The sequence below is a fragment of the Ursus maritimus genome, unplaced genomic scaffold (genome assembly GCF_017311325.1).
Source record: "Ursus maritimus isolate PB19 unplaced genomic scaffold, ASM1731132v1 scaffold_25, whole genome shotgun sequence".
Lineage (NCBI taxonomy): Eukaryota > Metazoa > Chordata > Mammalia > Carnivora > Ursidae > Ursus > Ursus maritimus.
Window position 1 is genome coordinate 8564918 of NW_024425008.1, and position 17834 is coordinate 8582751.

At 51.6% G+C, this 17834-nt stretch overlaps 1 protein-coding gene across 2 annotated transcripts in view; it reads left to right on the forward strand.

The window, feature by feature from the left end:
- CLMN (calmin) overlaps positions 1-17834 on the forward strand; it is a 105272-nt gene that overhangs the window by 56657 nt on the left and 30781 nt on the right. For both annotated transcript variants that reach the window (XM_040641478.1, XM_040641479.1), the window contains exon 2: positions 15959-16020. In XM_040641478.1, the coding sequence (XP_040497412.1) occupies positions 15959-16020 (62 nt within the window). The remainder of the gene's footprint in view (positions 1-15958; positions 16021-17834) is intronic.

The window sequence follows — 17834 nt, forward strand, 5'->3', positions numbered from 1 at the left end:
CCCCCCGCCCCCGCTCCACCGCCAGGTTGCTCAGGGGCCCCAGGCAGCACACTGTGTTTACAGATCCTTCATCATGCCTCAAAGTCTTGCATTTATTCAGTCTTTGCACCCTGTGGTGAGAGACAGGCTTCCTGGCTTGGCAGGGTGACCCCCAGTAGGGCTCATCTGTGGGGACAACACGTCCCTTAGCTCTTCGCCATTTGTAATTGTTTCTCGTTTCTCGAGTAGACTCAGCAGCCACGATTCACTGAAGTTGGATGGTTTTTTGAGCACGACTCAGATGGGGGGGAGCACGAAGGAGAGAAAAGACATCGTGGAGAGTCCACTGCCTGTCACGTGGCTGCTGAGCCGTTCTGTCGTGAATCATTTTCCTCTGCTGTGCTGGGGATGGGGTGTGTGCGACACAGGTTTGCAGGTTGTGAAGTGATGTAGAAATTAAGAACCCACCAGCGTTTATGCATAATAATACTTATTACTGAAGTATTTTTAGCGGCCACAAACATCACAGCTAGTCTAACTACCAACAAGGGGGATGTGGCTGAGTCCGCACTGATGGGTTTCTGATGAGTTTCGAGAAACAAGAGAACGTGTCTTGTACCAGTTAGGATTGTGTTTAGCTGCAAGTAACAAAAACCCAACTTACAGGACTTTATCCAAGAGGGTTCATCTATTCATACAACAGGAAGCCCAGAGCTCGGCAGCCGATGGCCGGTTCAGGACCCAGCGGGGCCATCAGGGAACCAGCTACTTCCGCCCACTGCTCAACCATCCTTAACACTGGCTCTCACGTTTCTAGTTCACGGCTCCATTATGGGAAGCCAGAGGGTCAGGAGAGAGGCAAAGAGGGCACACTCCAGCATTCTCCACTCCCTTCTACAGAGCACTCCTGGAAACCCCACCCCTAATGCCCTAATGTCCACCCACAGTTCATTAGCCAGCCTCTGTCACATGATGACCCCTGACTGCCCGGGAGGCTGGGGAATGACCCTTTGTAAACTGGACAGATGGCTGACTCAAAATTAGGATCCTGGTAGTTGAAGAGCAAAATGGTCATAGGGGAGGCATTCAGCAGTGTCTACTCAGCCCACCCTAAGCCACCGGGCACCCACATACGCCTTCTTCCAAGGAGAGCACCACAAGGTTTCAAACCCTTGTTGCAGCCAGGGCTCAAAATGCAGGATCGTGAAGGGCTGTGCCAGGTTGCCCACCCGGGCTGAACGTGTCTGGTTCCTTGTGCCTGTGAACGAAAACAGGTTGTCTGCCTGCCTCCCCCCACCCAGCCCCAGGGTGCAGTGATGGAGAAGAGAAGCAAGATAATAATAATAATAATAATAATAATAATAATAATAATGACAACAGTAACCATCATTTGGAAAAGGCGAGGAGCGATCCCGTCTCGGCACCCAGCAGCGCCTGCCACATGGATACCACGCCGCCCCCAAAATAGGGTCAAAAGTATGTTAAAACAAGCGAGCAAAAATGGAAACCCATGCAGAAGGCACGATGGAAGGAAAGAAGCTGTCTGGGAATAACTCAACCCATGTGACTTTTTTCTATTGACCTTTGCAGTTTTTCGCTATCATAGGTATCTTTTATGAACAGAAAATCCTTTTGTCGAATATTACGTTTGTAAATATTTCCCCCGATGGTCAGAGGACTTGAAAATAACACAACCCCCAGAATATGCATCCATCTGCAGAGGGGTCCGCCAAGGTGGCAGGCAGTGTGGCCGGAGGTGGTGACCTAGAATATTCTACTAATGATCTCCGTCCTGGTTTACTGGGAAGTCGGAGTAGGTCAGGGGCCAGGTCGGGAGGCAGTGTCATAGTTAGGACCATAGGCTTTGGGGTCAGACTTGGGTGTGAAACCCAGCTCCATTTTTTGCCGGATGGGGTGACCTCACTTGTCCCTGGCTTCATAGTGCATCTGTGAAATGGGAATCAGGGGTGTTCGCGGTGAGGGCTGCTTATTGTTGTTTTTGTTTTTGTTTTTAACATCTGTTGATTTATTTAAATTCCCTATTTCTTCTTTCTCTCATTTCGGCAGTCTCTGGTTTTCCAAGAATGTATTTTTTTTTTTAAGATTTTATTTATTTATTCGACAGAGATAGAGACAGCCAGCGAGAGAGGGAACACAAGCAGGGGGAGTGGGAGAGGAAGAAGCAGGCTCATAGCAGAGGAGCCTGATGTGGGACTCGATCCCATAACGCCGGGATCACGCCCTGAGCCGAAGGCAGACGCTTAACCGCTGTGCCACCCAGGCGCCCCAACCAAGAATGTATTTTAGTTACGTTTTTGAACTTTCAGGACACCGTTATTGTATTTTGTTTTTCACAGTGTGTTTGAATTGAGATCCAGAGAAGGGCCCTGCATTGCCGTGGGCTGGCGTCTCCTAAGCCTTTAAACCTTTCTTAATCCGTAGGTTTTCCTTCATCTCTTTCTTCTTTGGGCTTTGTTTGTTGGAGAAATTAGTGAGGATGCTTTTAACTGTCACCAAGAATAACCCATGAGAACATGACGAAGCTAAAATACTGCATTAAGAAAAGCACAGCGGTCGCACCGAGTCCAAAAGGCTGGGTGTAAGCAGGGCCTCAGGAAAAGGCTGGAACGGGACTGTCCCTGGACACTTTGCCCGGCTCCATCTTTCTCCTGATTGTGCTTTTTTTTGCCCTCCAGCCCGCAAGGCAGCTGATGGCGTCTGTACCACCCGCTCCATTCAGGGACCAGCCAGACGGAGGGTGCATTCAGTCCACATCTAAGTTCCCAAGAAGGGGCTGTCATCCAGTGGCCCTGTCGTTGGCCTCCGGGGTCCCACTGCCCGTACACCTGAATCAATGGGCAGAGCACTCAGGGGGTACACACCACAATGTTAGTACCCGTCTCATGGGGTCGCTGGGTCAGCGGAAAGAGACAAGGCGTGCACAGTGTCGGCCCCAAATACACCAAACCTTTAGCCATAAGAAACAGACTGCCAAAAAGTCTTAGGAGTCATGAAGTTTCCTTTAAGCACAATGGGACTACATGGCATGGCACCCCGCTTCTTCCTGAGAGTGAGTCAGACCTAGCTCCTTCGTTGGCCATTCATTTAAGCCAAGTGCCAGATGGTAACGTGGGCCCGACGTGGCCCTTGGCCACTGCGTGCAGGTGGTGGGCTGTTACGCTGTCAAGCTTGTCCTCTCGGTTCCTGAACCCCTGCACCAAAAATGGTGGCCTGGGAGACATCCCTTCATGGCAGCTCAGTGCCCCAAACAATCCCATGGACTTGGATTCCAGGTCAGACTCCCGCTGATAGAGCTGCAGGTGATCGACCCCATCGGGGCCAGCGCACTGCTGAGCTGGTCCCCACACTGATGCCTGAGAATCTTTCCCAGAACTTTCTGGGTTTCGTCCGGTGGGATCCACCTGAGATTGTGGCTCCCAGGAACAGCCCAAGCGTTACTGTGAACAGGGACCGTGGGAGTCGCAGGGGGCAGGCACAAAAAGGGAGAAGAAGTGTGGCTGGGAGGTTAGACGGACAGGCTAGAGGTCAAGGTTGCAGTTGGAAAGTGAGTGGTCCAGGCTGTATCAGAATGGGCGTGGTGGGTTCCGGAGGCCAGATGCAAGGCGCGGGCTGGTGGACGGGTTTTCCACTCACTCGACAAGCATCTGCCCTCCCGTACCAGGGGCAACAGTGACGGACGTACAGGACACTTTCGACTACTGGAGTTACTCATTCACGTGTCCGTGCATTCCCCGAGTCTACCCTACCTTCTTGAACAAAAACCTTTAAGGCGGCTTACCTGATCCATAAAACAGTTAAAAAGAAAATCAACAGAAAAGTCTGTATCAAATAATATTTCTGTAAAAATTGGGTGACAGTTAGTATCCAGATTTCGTGGGCCACGGTCCCATTCATCCGTGAAACTGGGACTTCAGGTTTAATAAAGAATTTCCCCGCAGCAGAGCAATAAAGGAAATTCGGCTGGCTATGAGATTTTTGTTGCCCCAACGAGGAAAATGTGAGTATTTGCAGCAGCCCCTGCATCTTTGTGTAAGGAGCTGTTAGGGATAGGATCTGTCCCTTCTTTGGGTGGACTTCTGTGGTTCTCCTGCGTAAAGGCACAAATTCTTTTTCAAATACAAATTCGCCCTGAAGACATCTGTGACTAGGAGAGTGGTCCTAGCACATCCAGAGGGAGGAATAATAGTTCTCAAGAGCAGTAAGGAAACCTTCCAGCTCACCAGCCTTTTCAGCAGCCTGAAAACCATTTCCCAGGGTTTCTATCAGAATCAGCTGCCGTAGAGTATCGGTGTGTTTTTAGTTTCTAAAATGCTAAGATTTGAAGGACTGGGAAATGTTTGACCTCTCCAGGTAGCCCGTTGTGCCTTTGGTCACCTCTGATGGCCTTGCCTTCCTGACGTCAAACTGAAGCCCGTTTATTTCCTCTTGCTTCCCTAACTGTTGTACCCCTACTGGATTTGCCCTTTTGTGAAAGACCACTTTAAGATCATGGAAGCCTGACTTTGGAGATGTGCTGAGCGTCTTGTCCTGAGAGGCATTCAAGTAGGCTCTGGATGACTGCCTTCATGCCAGTGCTGGAGGGAAGCTACGCTCAGTAATCTTATTTAAGAACGTCTCCAACCAGAACACCAGATTCCTGAATGGTCTGATGCGAAGAGTAAATCTGGGTTCCTCGTGGGGCTCAGGAAATGGGGAAGAAGATTACTGTCCTTGAACAAAATTTAAGTTTTGCCTACAAGTAGGAGGTAGCCTATTTGTTTTTGTGTTTTGTTTTTTTGGTTTTTTTTTTTTTTTTTTACTTGTTTCTATTTAAACTTTACAGAAGAAGAGAAAAAAAATCAATGATGATTGGGGTTGTTTTTCCTCTTGCTCCCTTGGGTTCCTGAGACAAAGGGGACATTTAGTAGGGGTGAGGCGAGGAAGGACTAGGTGCTCTGACCGACTTGTCTTGGGAAAGGCCAGTTGCTGAACAGGGAAAGCAAAGGTAAGAATCACATCAAAGTCTGGTGGCCCAAATGTTATTTTTCTTACTGGTTTTGGTGACAGGAGGAGAGGAGACATTCTCTGAACTGCAGGCACCAAACACTCAGCTTTTCTTTTTTTTTTCCCTAAGATTTTATTTATTTGAGAGAAAGAGAGAGAGGAAGCGGAGGGTCAGAGGGAGAAAGAATCTGAAGCAGACTCCCCACTGAGAATGGAACCAACGCAGGGCTCGATCCCATGATTGTGAGATCATGACCTGAGCCATAAACCAAGAGTTGGACGGCTCAACCGACTGAGCCCCCCAGGACCCCTGCTTTTCTGCTTCTATTTCCCCCATGCCTGCCACTCCACCCAGCCCACGCACCCCACCACTATTTTATTTTCCTATGACAGTAAATAGAATGCAAACCAACCCCTGCGCTTGAAGCCCCGAAGTGAATTTTAAAAGTTGTGCTGTGAGGTCGGGCCACCAGTAAGACCTGGGATGGGGTCTTAAATCAGGTGACGGGGCCTGTGGAGTCTAGAGCAGGGCCTGGCAAACTGCAGCCCACTGCCTGTTCATATAAATAAAGTTTTATTGGAACACAGCCATGCCCATTTATGTACTGTCTTGGCTGCTCTCCCACCAGGACCGCAGAATTGACGAGTCGCTGGAGACCACGTGGCCTGCAAAGTCTAAAACATTTACCGTCTGGCCCTTGACAGGAAAGGTTGCCAACTCCCGGCCCAGAGCAGGGGCTCCCAGCTCTGGCTCAGTGTCAGAATCACCTGGGGAGCTTTAAAAATGCAGATGCCTGGGCCCTGCCCTCGGGGATTTGGATTCAATTAGTCTGGAGTGGAGCCCAGGCATCCCTGTATTTTAGGGCTTCCCCAGGTGACTGTCATGTGCAGCCAAGGTTGAGAATCACGTGTCTAGTTTCAGTGGGTGGTTTTTTTTAAGATTATAGACCTAGGATTTGCCATTCTGCAGGATTTGTACCCAGTGGCAATGATCCAACCTTGACCTCAATGTCAGAGTGCAGCCCTTGGGTCTAAACCATGTGTCTGTGGCATAAGGGAGATTTGTAATGATAAAATCCCTCCAGTGCCCCTGGGGACTACACGTGCCCAGAGAGGGTTGGAGGTGAACGGCGTTGGGGGAGGGGCGCACACACGGATGCGCGCGGGTGTGTCCATTTGGATGGCCCGCGTCAATAGGTAAGTTTTGTCTGCTTTCAAAAAATGCGCTTCTAAAAGGAACCTGTGTTGTGTGAAGCGTTCGTATTTGTCGCGTTGGCACAGCTCCGTCCCTGGACCCTGGCGCAGGCAGCCCGTCCTCTCTCCTGCTAATTAATGCGAATATGCTGGTGACACTTCCAGCCTGAGCAGAATGTGACACCGCCTGCCTCCCCCCACCTCGGGTTCTAGCCCTCCCTCTCCTGCTCAGAGTGGGAATGTAGAGTCCCCAGGCTGTCACTTTTTGTTGGCAGGTGAAAGCTGTAAATGGGGGTTTCACAGTTTGCTTTATCCCTTGCATTTAAAGCAAATATGAACCACCTTGCCTCTCGCTGTCTGTGTCTCCCATGGGGATCCCGGTGCCTTCCGCCCTGCTGGTCGCTGTCCCCTGGGGGCCTGCTGTCCTGGCTGCAGCTGTGTCTACCAGCCAGAATGACCAACTCATCCCAGTGTGCCGGAAACGCTCCCAGTTTTAGCACTGAACGTCCCGAGTCCTGGGGTCCCCCTCAGTCCTGGGCGAACCGGGACCATTGGTCACCCTAATACACGAGATTCTCGCGGCTGATTGGCCTTTGCTTGTACTTGAAAACATTGGTATGCGAGGGCAGGTGCGGGGTTTATTAGAGACAGATGCGCTTAAAAATGCAAATCAAGGTCATTTGTATGAAGTGGAATATTTTTAATCTCCTTTAAAAAAGAATAGCTGAACCCAAGCAGGGTTAAGATTTGTTTTGGGATGAAATACCAGGTCAGCCGTTATTCCGCAGGTGAGCTAACCTGGGCACGAAACAGTTTCTTCATGAAGGTTCTTCAGTAAAGTGTTAATTTGGAAGGGGTTTGACCAGCCCAGCGCCGAACTGCAGGGAGAGTCTTGGCTTATGGTGACCGTGCTAGAGTCTTCTCCCGGCCCTACCGCCAAGTCTCCGAGACGCAGTGTCCTCGTCCACGCAGGAAGCACTGTCGCTCCCCTGGGGGGGTGGCTGGGACAATGGATGGCGGGGGTCAGCTGATTCTCACCGTGCTGGGAACAGACTTGGTAAATGTGGGCTTCCTCCCTTCCTTCCTGAGGAGCCTGGCTCTCACTCATGACAGGTGTAAGCGAGGGGGAGCAATGCCCCAGCAACAACCCTGAGATGCCTGTGGCCTAACTCAGGGACGACGTGTTTCTGACTCACTCGGCGGTCTGACAGTGATCACGCCGCACCGCCAGGTGATCCTTGTCCGAGGGGAGACTCCGGGGTCCCTGCTCCTTCCTTCTTGCGGCTCTGTCATCCTCTGTATCCTTGGAATTGTCCCTGTGTAGTGGTCACAAAGCATGGTGGATTGTACAGGCCTCGTCTGAAAGTGGCATACCTTGGACCCACATACATGCCATCGGCCAGGACTCAGTCTGAGGCCCCCATCACCTGCAAAGGGGGGGGGGCGGGAAGTACAGTTTGGCTGTGTGCCCAAGAGGAAAAAGAGACAGGGTTTGGCAAACACGTGGTAGTCTCTGTCACAGGGTGTGTGGCTGCCCAGTTCATTGGCTGTGAGGACCCAGTGGAGACATCTGCTGTTAATGAACATCTCTGTATTTGCAAAGCAGGCGCCTACAACGAAGTTGTGATCAGTTTTACACAGAAGAGGGGTCTGGCTTCAAATGAACTCGGTTTAGACCAAGTTAAAAAAAATTTTTTTATTGCAGGACTTATCAGAGCCTTTAATATACTGCTGTTTCCCAGAATTCTTGGACTCCTCTTTTGAGAGGCCTTTGAAAACTAGTAGTCTACAGAATATGGTTCAGAAAACACTGCTTTAGAAGCAACTCAGTATTCAGAAGACAGAATACTTTCAAGAAAACGCTCATGTAAAAAAATCACCAAAATCTGTGGGGAGTTCAATCCCCCAAAGATCTCAGTGTCAGGGGTCCATGAGGTGAGCCTTCATGGTGTGTGAAGAGAGCATTTTTCTACCTTTCCTTTTTTTTTTCCTTCCCTCCTTCTCTGCCCCTCCCCACCCGTCCTTACAGAACCTGTCAGGGCAGGGTCCCCATCTTATTATCCGTGGCTGAGTGTAGTCATTGCTGTCTGCTACCTGGATGGGTATGGGAATGATCTGTGCGGGGCCACTTAAATCCCCACCTCGGTTTCAGCCGGACACGTCAGGGCAGTCCGCCTGGAGTGGTCATGTCGCCCCGGTCTGCCCATCTGGGTGGGTGTTAAAAATCCCCTTTCCTAAGCTTGGGTTTTTATGGCTGGCTGGCGTCATCTGTCATCATAAAAGTGGACTGAGGTTTAGCGCTGAGGTTAGACAGAATCACTCACAGAAAAAACTAGAGCGGGTTTATTTTTTATTTCTGTTACAGGCACCAGCCTAAATATATATATATAGCTTAAAACTTAATTTGGTGTGTAATTGGGACTAGGTCTTTGGAGCCCTGGGTTATGTGTTTTGGAGCAGCTGAGAAGCAGGGGCACGGCGGGGCAGGACGTGGTATGTTAATTGGTGGCCTCTGGGACCTGTGAGAGAATTGGATTTGAGTCCCCAGTTAGAAGGAGCTTGGCAGTTTTATTTGAGTCTGTACGGGTGCGTACTGGGGAGACCACTGGTTTGCGCCGGCTCGAGCCGGTCACCCCGTGTCCGTCCGCGATGCCCCTGGGCGCATCCCCGGCCTACACGAGGGACAAAGGAGAGCAGGCAGCACCGGAGCCCGAGAGAGGGTGACCGAGCCCGGCCAGCTCTGGCCCGCCACTCGTCTGCACACTTAGGCGTAGTAAGTTGTGTGCTGCTCGGCCTGGGGTCCCAAGGAGGGTTTTGCATTTTATTACCAGAGTCTTGATAAAAGGAACGCAGGTCAGAGCACACATTCGGGGAGGAAAAACAAAGGAAATTAAATGCAAAATCACTGCGGGTGGAAACCACACGGAGGCCTTGGCTTTAATACCACCGGAGCCGCTGGGGGGAAGCGGCCCCCAGGAGTCGGAACCAGGGAACGTTGGCCTGGTATTCCTGAAGCCTGGCCCCTCTCCTGTTTAAAAAGAAATTGCCGTTTAATTTGTTTCTGAGTTTTATTTCTCAAGTGAACCAGCATGGGGCCATGTAATGAGCTTGTGTTTCTGGGAGGTGTTGAAAGACGGGAAAGGAGCAAAACCACGGCCAGACGGGGTGGCCGAGGGTTCCCGGGGGTCCAGCAGCAGCAGGGCTGGAGGGGCAGGTGGGGGCTGCCAGAGCGCTTCTCTGGGTGCTGTCTGGGGGGGCAGGAGGTGCCCTGGTGTGAGCTGCTGGCGGTCCACCTGGAGACCAGAGAGAGGGAGCTGTCTGTCCATCTCTGTTTGAAGATCCCCGGGGCCAGCCTGAGCCGACGGAGGAAGGTGGCACGGCCGACGTGGGCCGAGGGGGACACTTCAAATGAGAGCGGGTCTGAGCCGTGGAGAAAAAGAAGAATATTTGGCCAGAATGGGAGAGTATATGTAAGCCTCTCAGGAGGCTGCTGGTGGAAGGATGGGCAGAGGCTTTCCGAACCAGGTTATTCTCAGAGGAAGCCCTAGAGATTGTCACCAGCGGGGGCTGTGGCTGTCCCCCGGAGCGGAGATGGCCCTCTGTCCAGTGCCTGCCTCCCAGGAAACAGTGCCTGGCGGATGGGAATGGGGGCATGCCAAGAGCTTGCACAAAACAGAAGAAACAGTGGAAAATGTGGTCCCCCCAACCATCCTGCCTGCCCCACCCTCCCTCCTGGACAGAGAGAGGTGGGTGACTTTCCCACTGGGGACAGGCAGAGCCCACCAGCCATAGCCAGGGTAGCAACGCCCCTGCCCCCAATGACCTTGCCCTCCCAGTCCTGGGTACGTGACTTCCCCCTTTCCCTGCTGCCACTGCTGTCCCCTCCCAAGCAGTGACCCGACTGAGATGAGCAGCCTCCATGACCGCCAGGTCGACTTGTAAAAAGGAGCTTGTGTCCCGGAGGAGTCGCTAAAGGACTCAGGGCCACCCGTGTACCCATGAGGGGCCGGGAACGGTGAGGACGGGTAGGTCCGGCTCCTGAGCTGCGTCACGCACCTGCACGCACGGGCGTCACCGTGTCTGTTGAACAGGAAGGGTACCCCGCTAGCCTCAGAAACGTTCGGTAGCCGGTTGGAGGTGAGCAGTAATGTGACAGCTGTGTTTCTGTGGTGCCGCGTGCCCCGCTCGGTGCTGAGCTCTTGCTATGCTTTGCAGCATGGAAGGCCCATCGTCACCACCCCTGCCCCCTCTCTGTCCCCTGCCTGATGACTCGAAGAGTGACTGCCCTGTGCCACCCACTCCCCGCGCCACGGGGAAGCCCTTCTGCGACGGCTAAGGCCAGCTCGACTGCATCAGACTCTCACAACCCCATGATGTGGGTACTATGATCCCCATTGTACAGATGGATAAACAGAGTCCCTCAGGGAAGATAACGGTGACCTCTCATTTGCTGAAGCTTTTCTCTGTGTTCTCTGGCAGGAAGGCTGAGATGGGAGCCACATGGGTGATCCCATAGCCCCCCACCCCAGGGCTTCTCACCCTGGGCGCTGCTGACGTTCTGGGCCAGATAAATCCGTTCTGGGGTGGGGGCCGTCCTGTGCACGCTAGGGTGTGGAGCTGCGTCCCTGGCCTCCAGCCGCTAGGTGCCAGTCCAACCCTCCGCTCCGTGACAGTCGGAATTCCCGGATGCTGCCAGGTGCCCTGTGGGGGCAGAGGCACCCCTGCTTGAGCACCCCTGGCTGGGAGCCAGGCCCTGGGGGGCTCCAGCCCGTACAGGGCCTTCCCAGCATGGGGAGTGGGGCCAGGGCCACCAGAAAGCTGGAGGACTTCCTGGAGGTGGATTTGGAGCATGGAGACTGCCAGCCCGGCCGATGAGGAGAGCGATGAGGCCTCAGCCCGCCTGTCTGCCTCCTGCCTCTGACGCCGGAAAGAAACGCTCCCAGCTGACCCGTCGGAATGGACGCTGCAGAATGAAGGCCCCCTGCGGGAATTCTGGTCTGCAGTCCTTCTAGTAAATTCTGGTTCATTTCTCGGGGAGTCAGATGTATGAAGTCAGTGTCTAAAGCCACTCTCAGGAAGAGCCCTTTGGATGGCGAAGGAACAAGAAATGCCGTTTTTCTTGCCCGTTGCCAGTAGGCAAGCTGGGAGCCGTACCTGTGTCCCCGTCTTTGGTCTGCGGTGCAGCCTGTGCTCCGGGCTCTGGACAGCCTGCTCCTTCCGTGCCGGGTGACCGGCCCGGTGCGCTCTGCACGCAGCCTGAACGTAACCAAGAGTTGTGCCAATTGTCTCCTCCCAGTTAGGCCCAGGTTCTCAAAGTGTGCCGTGTTGTCACCCAGCAAGCTGCTTAAATGCAGGTTCCCAGGCCTTGGCCCCAGAAAGAGCGAGTCCGTAGGTCTTGGATGGGGTCCAGGAATGAGCGTGTGAACTGGCACCCCGAAAGCTCTTGGTGTGAGTGATCCGTGGGCCATACTTTGAGAAACACCGAGGCATTTGCTGATGCCATGAAAATTGTGTACATGAGTATCTTTGTTCTTTAGCGGAATGTGTGTGTGAGTGCGTGTGTGTGAGTGTGAGTGCGTGTGAGTGCGTGCACACGCCTGCTTCTAGAAGGACAGTCAGTAGATTATCAATAGTGGTGATCTCTGGGTGTAATGAGATTTCAACAGATTTTAGATCTATTTCTCTGTGCTTTCCTGTATTTTAATTTTTTTTTATTATGAGCATATGTTTATAGACAGATAAGCCGTCAAGCCTTCCTCATGGGTGGGAAGAGCAGAAATATCACAGAGGAAATGTTCTAGAGGAAGTAGGTTTCAGGGAAGTGTGGACATAGGAAAGAAGGTCACAGCGTAAATCAATCTATTTTAACTCCCGAGCCCGCGTCCCTCTCTCTGTGGCTCCCGACTCCTGAGCTGGCCACTGGTCGCCTGAGAAGGGAGGAAGGTCACATTTTGAAATTTGAAATTGCCTATTCTTTTTTTTTGGAGAGAGAAAGAGTGTGTGTGCACACCCACTCACATGAGTGGGGCGGGGGGCAGAGGGAGAGAGAGAATCTCAAGCGGGCTCTGCATCAGCACAGAACCTGATCCGGGGCTAAGTCTCATGACCTGAGCCTCAATCCAGATTTGGACACTTAACCGACTGAGCCACCCAGGCACTCCTGAAATTATCTCTTCTTGGCAAAACGGGGGCCAGAGTCATGCGGCAAGGGGTGGGGGGTGGATTCGAGATGGTGGCTTTGTGCCAAAATCCTGGGCCTCCCTTTCCGCCTGCATCCTTGGGTCCCAGGCCCGGCGAGCTGCTTCTCCTCCACCCTGCCCCGCGCTTGGGCACCCGCGCCAGCCAGGCAGGCCCAGGGATGGTGCTTTTACGGCACTGTTATTGCTCTGCTGTTGCCCAGCACACCCACTCCGGGCCCCACAAACACTCTGTGAGAAGGCCAGACCCTTCCAGAGAAATAGCTCCCTACACCTTTACAACGTGATAGGTGCAGAGGAAAAAAGGGGCCACGGGATTTATGGAAACTATATAAAGTTTATGGAGTCTTGGCAGGCCAGGAGTAGAAAGAGCCTGCAGGGTGGGGGTGGGTATTTCGAAATGGAGAAGGTCATGAAAGAACATCAGACCTTTGTGCCGAGACGGCAGACAAAATACGCCAGGTCCCGGGCACCCCGTGTAACCGTGAGGCCCGGGAAGGTGACCCTTGCCGCGCAGCTGTCGGGGAAGCCTGGTGGGGTGATGGCTTCGCCTCTTCACCACATGCCTGTGAGGAAGGCACAGGTCTCCTCCTCCCGTACGGGGGAGACTGAGGCAAGGGTGTGTTGGCAGTCATGAACTTGCCCAAGGTCGCGCAGCTCGTGGTGCGTGGCTCTCAGGTGGAAATTCTGGGGCAGGCTAAATTCTCAGTCTCTCTCTCTCTCTCTCTCCTGTGTATTGAGCAATGTGTCCCAGTTTCAGGTCCAGAAATTAGGGTCTCCATACCCTATTTCGGTTTGGGACTCATCTGTTATTCGTGGTTTAGTGTCACGGTCCCCTGGTGTCTTCAGTCATCACGTTGCCCTCCCACGGGTCAGCTTTGCTGTCAAAGCACATGTGTGCTCAGGTTCACCTGCAGGCCGTGGCTGGAATGGAAATGAAGCCTCCCAGAGGCTGGCTGTGGGGCAGGGCAGGGCTGGGATACTGCCCTTGCTTGCAGGAGCCCCTCCGGGTCCCACTTCTACTGTGGGATCCTCTTAGAGCCCCCGGAGGGGTACCCCCTGGGGTCTGAAATTACTTCCTCTCATCCCCATCAGCCCTGGGAATTTGTAATTTATTTCGCCTTGCCTATGTGCCTTGTAACACCCATGTCTTCTCTCCTGCTTGGCTGTGAATTCTTGGAGTGCGGATTCAATGAATGTGGTTTTTTTTTTTTTTTTTTTTTTAAGATTTTAATTATTTATTTGTGAGAGAGAAAGAGCGCACAAGCAGGGGGAGCGGCAGGCAGAGGGAGAAGCAGGCTCCCCGCTGAGCAAGGAGCCTGATGTGAGACTTGATCCCAGGATCCTGGGATCATGACCTGAGCCGAAGGCAGACACTTAACTGACTGAGCCACCCAGGCACCCACCATGAATGTGTTCTTGACGTTGATTTTCCCCACAGGATCTGGCATAGTTCCTGGCATGTAATGATCACTGACTAAATATTAGCTGGGAGGATGGAAACATGGATGGATGGATGCGTGGTAGCATGGAAAGATGAATGGATGCATGTGTGGCTGGATGAAAGGAAGGATGGATGCCTGCATGCATGCATAGGTGGAAGGATGGATGGATGGATGGATGGATGGATGGATGGATGGATGGATGGATACATGGTTGGGTGGAAGGATAGATGGATGAATGGTTGGATGGATGCATGGAAGGATGGAGATCCATGGTCGGATGGATGGATGGATACATGGTTGGGTGGAAGGATGGATGAATGGATGGAAGGATGGATGGATGGATGGATGGATGGATGGATACATGGATACATGGTTAGGTGGAAGGATAGATGGATGAATGGTTGGATGGATGCATGGAAGGATGGTCGGATGGATGGATGGATACATGGTTGGGTGGAAGGATGGATGAATGGATGGAAGGATGAATGGATGGTTGGATGGATGGATACATGGTTAGATGGATGGATGAATGCAAGGATGGATGGATGGACAGACAGATGGGTGGCTGGTTGGATACATGAGGCATATATAGACTAACAGACACCCACTTCCTCTTTTGTACCCTTCCGCGTACTTAAACCAACAGTCCAAACCAGGTTCTCTCAGGCTTTCACTGAATGCACCTCTGTTTCAGGGGACGTACTTCGCTCTCTCTGAAGCCATATGGAGAGACCAGCCTGAGTGTTTGAATGTGTGTGTAAATACTTTACAATCCCATAAACTTGTTTAAAGACAGGTGGGGGTGAACGTATAAACCGAGGCAGCCTTTTGGGAGGGCAATTTGGAAGTAGCTATTAAAATTTTAAATGTGCCTACCACTAAGACCTGTAGTTCCACTTTGGGTTGTCAGGCATGAGACGTGCATTCATACACTCGTGCACAAAGAACCACTCAGCAGGGCACTTACGCAAGGATGCATGCTGCCACGGCTCGTCACCGTGAAACACCAGAAACCGCCAAGTGCCAGCAACAGAGGGGTGGCCACGGAGCTATGGGACACCCATACTATGACAACCACTGCAGAGGCAGAAGGGTGCCACGTGGGGCTGGGGGCAGGGCACTCCCCAGTCTTCTGGAAAGCTCCGAGACACTGTAGCTCATGGCCCTCAGCAAATGCTCCCCTCCCTCCCTCATTTCTATCAACTTTTTTTCCTTTCCTCCTCTTCTACCCACAAAGCACAGTTTACTGGAATTAGATCTTTAATTCCTACGACTGCTTGCTAAGTGACCTTTGCTTACAGAAAAGGAGGAAAATGAGAAAAAAGCAGTTATATTGCATAATTATTGTCTGCCGGCTCTTCAATTAAAAAGATTGAAAGCCACGATATTAAAATTTGATTTATGGGCACCACTATCTACCTAATAATGAGGCTGAGAGGGAAAAAGAACCATAGTCGTTACAGAAAACCGTAGCCCTGGGGCTCCCCCAGGAGATAAATTGCCTCCCATTTTCTTATTGCTAAAGAAATGTGGACTGGTTTTAAGCATATGTGGTATGTTCTTCCAATATGTTGAAATCCAGAACTTAGTAATTCAGGAATCATCTGGCTCAGACATCTCAAGGAAGCTTCCTGAGGGGCGTAGCAGCCTGAGCTGGGTGTGGGGGGCTGCTGCCACAGGCCAGCGAGCACGCAGACCCACGCGCTGGCACCTCCATCCGTGGTCAGGGCCCCAGGCCACCACCACACCAGCTAATGCCACAGAGCTCAGGAGCCAGCGGGAACACACGGAATCCAGCTCCCATGTCCCAGCTTGGCTGCGTATTGTCCCTCTGTTTCTTCATCGGTAAAATGGGAATAACCTTACCGATTGTGTGATGTTGGGCAGGTGTCCCCGTTTTCCGTCCAAAAGAACATGGTGTTCTGTGTGTCTGTGTGTCTGCATTCATGGTTATTGATTCTCGTTAAGAGGCTGTGGGGTTGGGCTGGGGAAAATGGATACTAGGTGCCGTGCGAGGCATTGCCGACCCCCTTCTGGGAAGGGCTTCGCTTATACAGGGGACCCTCCGGGGTCCCTCCTGGGAAGAAGAGAGCAGCATTTTGCATGTTCACCCAGCTAACGGCATTTCTTTGTTTTCAGTCGAGAGGGAAAATGTGCAGAAGAGGACCTTTACGCGATGGGTAAATCTGCATCTAGAGAAGGTAAGCGGGGCACTTGGGTTTTTGTTAAGTGATCGATTCATCTGGGGGGGTGTGCAATTCAGGAGTGTGGCGAGGGGGAAGGGGTAGTCCGGTGTTTTCGGCTGTTACTTTTTTCATGCATTCGTTTAAACATCTGCGGAGTACATTTCACTGCCAAGTGTCCAGCTCTGTGTTGAGAACACGGACGTTAAGACAGGGTTCTGCCCTCATGGGGTGATCAGTCCAGCTGGGGAAGCAGACGGTCTGCCTTTAAATAGGAATCAGTGAGCAAATGTTAGAAGACAATCATTGTTGAACACCCCAAATACTTGCAGGGACACAGGGACTGGGATGGGGATAGGGCTGGGCTTCCAGTACTGGGAGGATGGTAGGAGCCATTTATAGGTATTTGGATTGATTTATGCAAGAACTCAACACCTTTTAACAAAGCCAGATTCCCTTGTTAATCACAGAACTTCGCTATTACCTGCCCCTTTGGGTGCATCCGGCTTAGCACATCACGCACCTTCAACCCCATGGCAACCGTCGTTACCCCTCCTGTTACCAATGAGGGAAGAGGCTTTGAGACCAAGTGGTTTTCCTGCAACCAAGAAGGAAGCTCTTCCAGTGGCTTCTCCTGTGTATTCAATTTGGCATTCAACTTCTCCCCCCCACCTTTTCTTTCTTTCTGACACTCTGGGGCCAGGCAATTTGTAATTGCATTTTTGTCTGCAGGCTTCTCACGCACACTCACCATAAAATGAAAGTGGCTGAACCGGCTTCTGAGAAGCAGACAGAAGGATGAGCACCAGAGGAGGGGGTGGGTTGTGGAGTGGATAAACAGCCCGGAGCGAGCAGAAATCTGAGCCCCCAAGATAGGGAACATTCAAATTGCTGCGGGCAGGGGGAAGAGATACGATTTTTCTCTTTAGAAGACAGCTGATTCATCAGGCTTCATTTCCCTCCCATCATTTCTTCTTAAATTCCACTTTGTGGTTCTTCGATAGATGCAGCCCGTCACACGTTTCCTTGTAAAGCTAGTAGTGTTCAAGCCCCCCCACCCCCGCCCTTCAGTGAAGTTAGGTGTGTGGATTTTCTTCTCTTCTGTCCTCCTAGAAGGTACAAAAGCAACTACTGACTGCCCGTAGAGTTAACCCAGAAGAAAGGGTCATAGAGGAAATCGATGAGATTGCCAAGAAAATAATTGTGGTTTTTTGGAAGTGCAGCTCTTGACCGAAATTCTAATTCGTGCACTTGGCCTTTGGGCCGATAATATTTCCCCGAGCAGGCCCTGACCACCCACACCTCTCTTCTGCACCTGCAAGATAGGGTCCCCTGGACCCAGGAGGGCTCCCGAACTGCCTGGGATACAGCATTATAAATCACTTGCCAGTTGTTTTGACTCTTGGTGCATTTTCGGCAGGGCTCATAAAGCGAAGTGTTATTTTTGGAAAAAAGGAAAACTGTTCCCCCAATCTGAGTTCACGGAACTCCTAAATTAATGCCTGATGTGTGTTAGGGTAGCTGGAAATTCCTCCTGGTGGATGGAGTGTAGCCATGGCAGATCCTTCTTTTTCTTTTCTTTTCTTTTCTTTTCTTTTCTTTTCTTTTCTTTTTTCTTTTCTCTTCTCTTCTTTTCTTTTCTCTTCTTTTCTTTCTTTTTTCTTTTTGCTTTTCTTTTCTTTTCTTTTCTTTTCTTTTCTTTTCTTTTCTTTTCCTTTCTTTCTTTCTTTCTTGAAAAATAAATACAGAGGACAGAGGATAATGCAGCAAATAGCCGCGCACTCCCTCACCAGCCTCGGAGCCCCCGTTCGTGCCTGTCGAATCAGGGATGG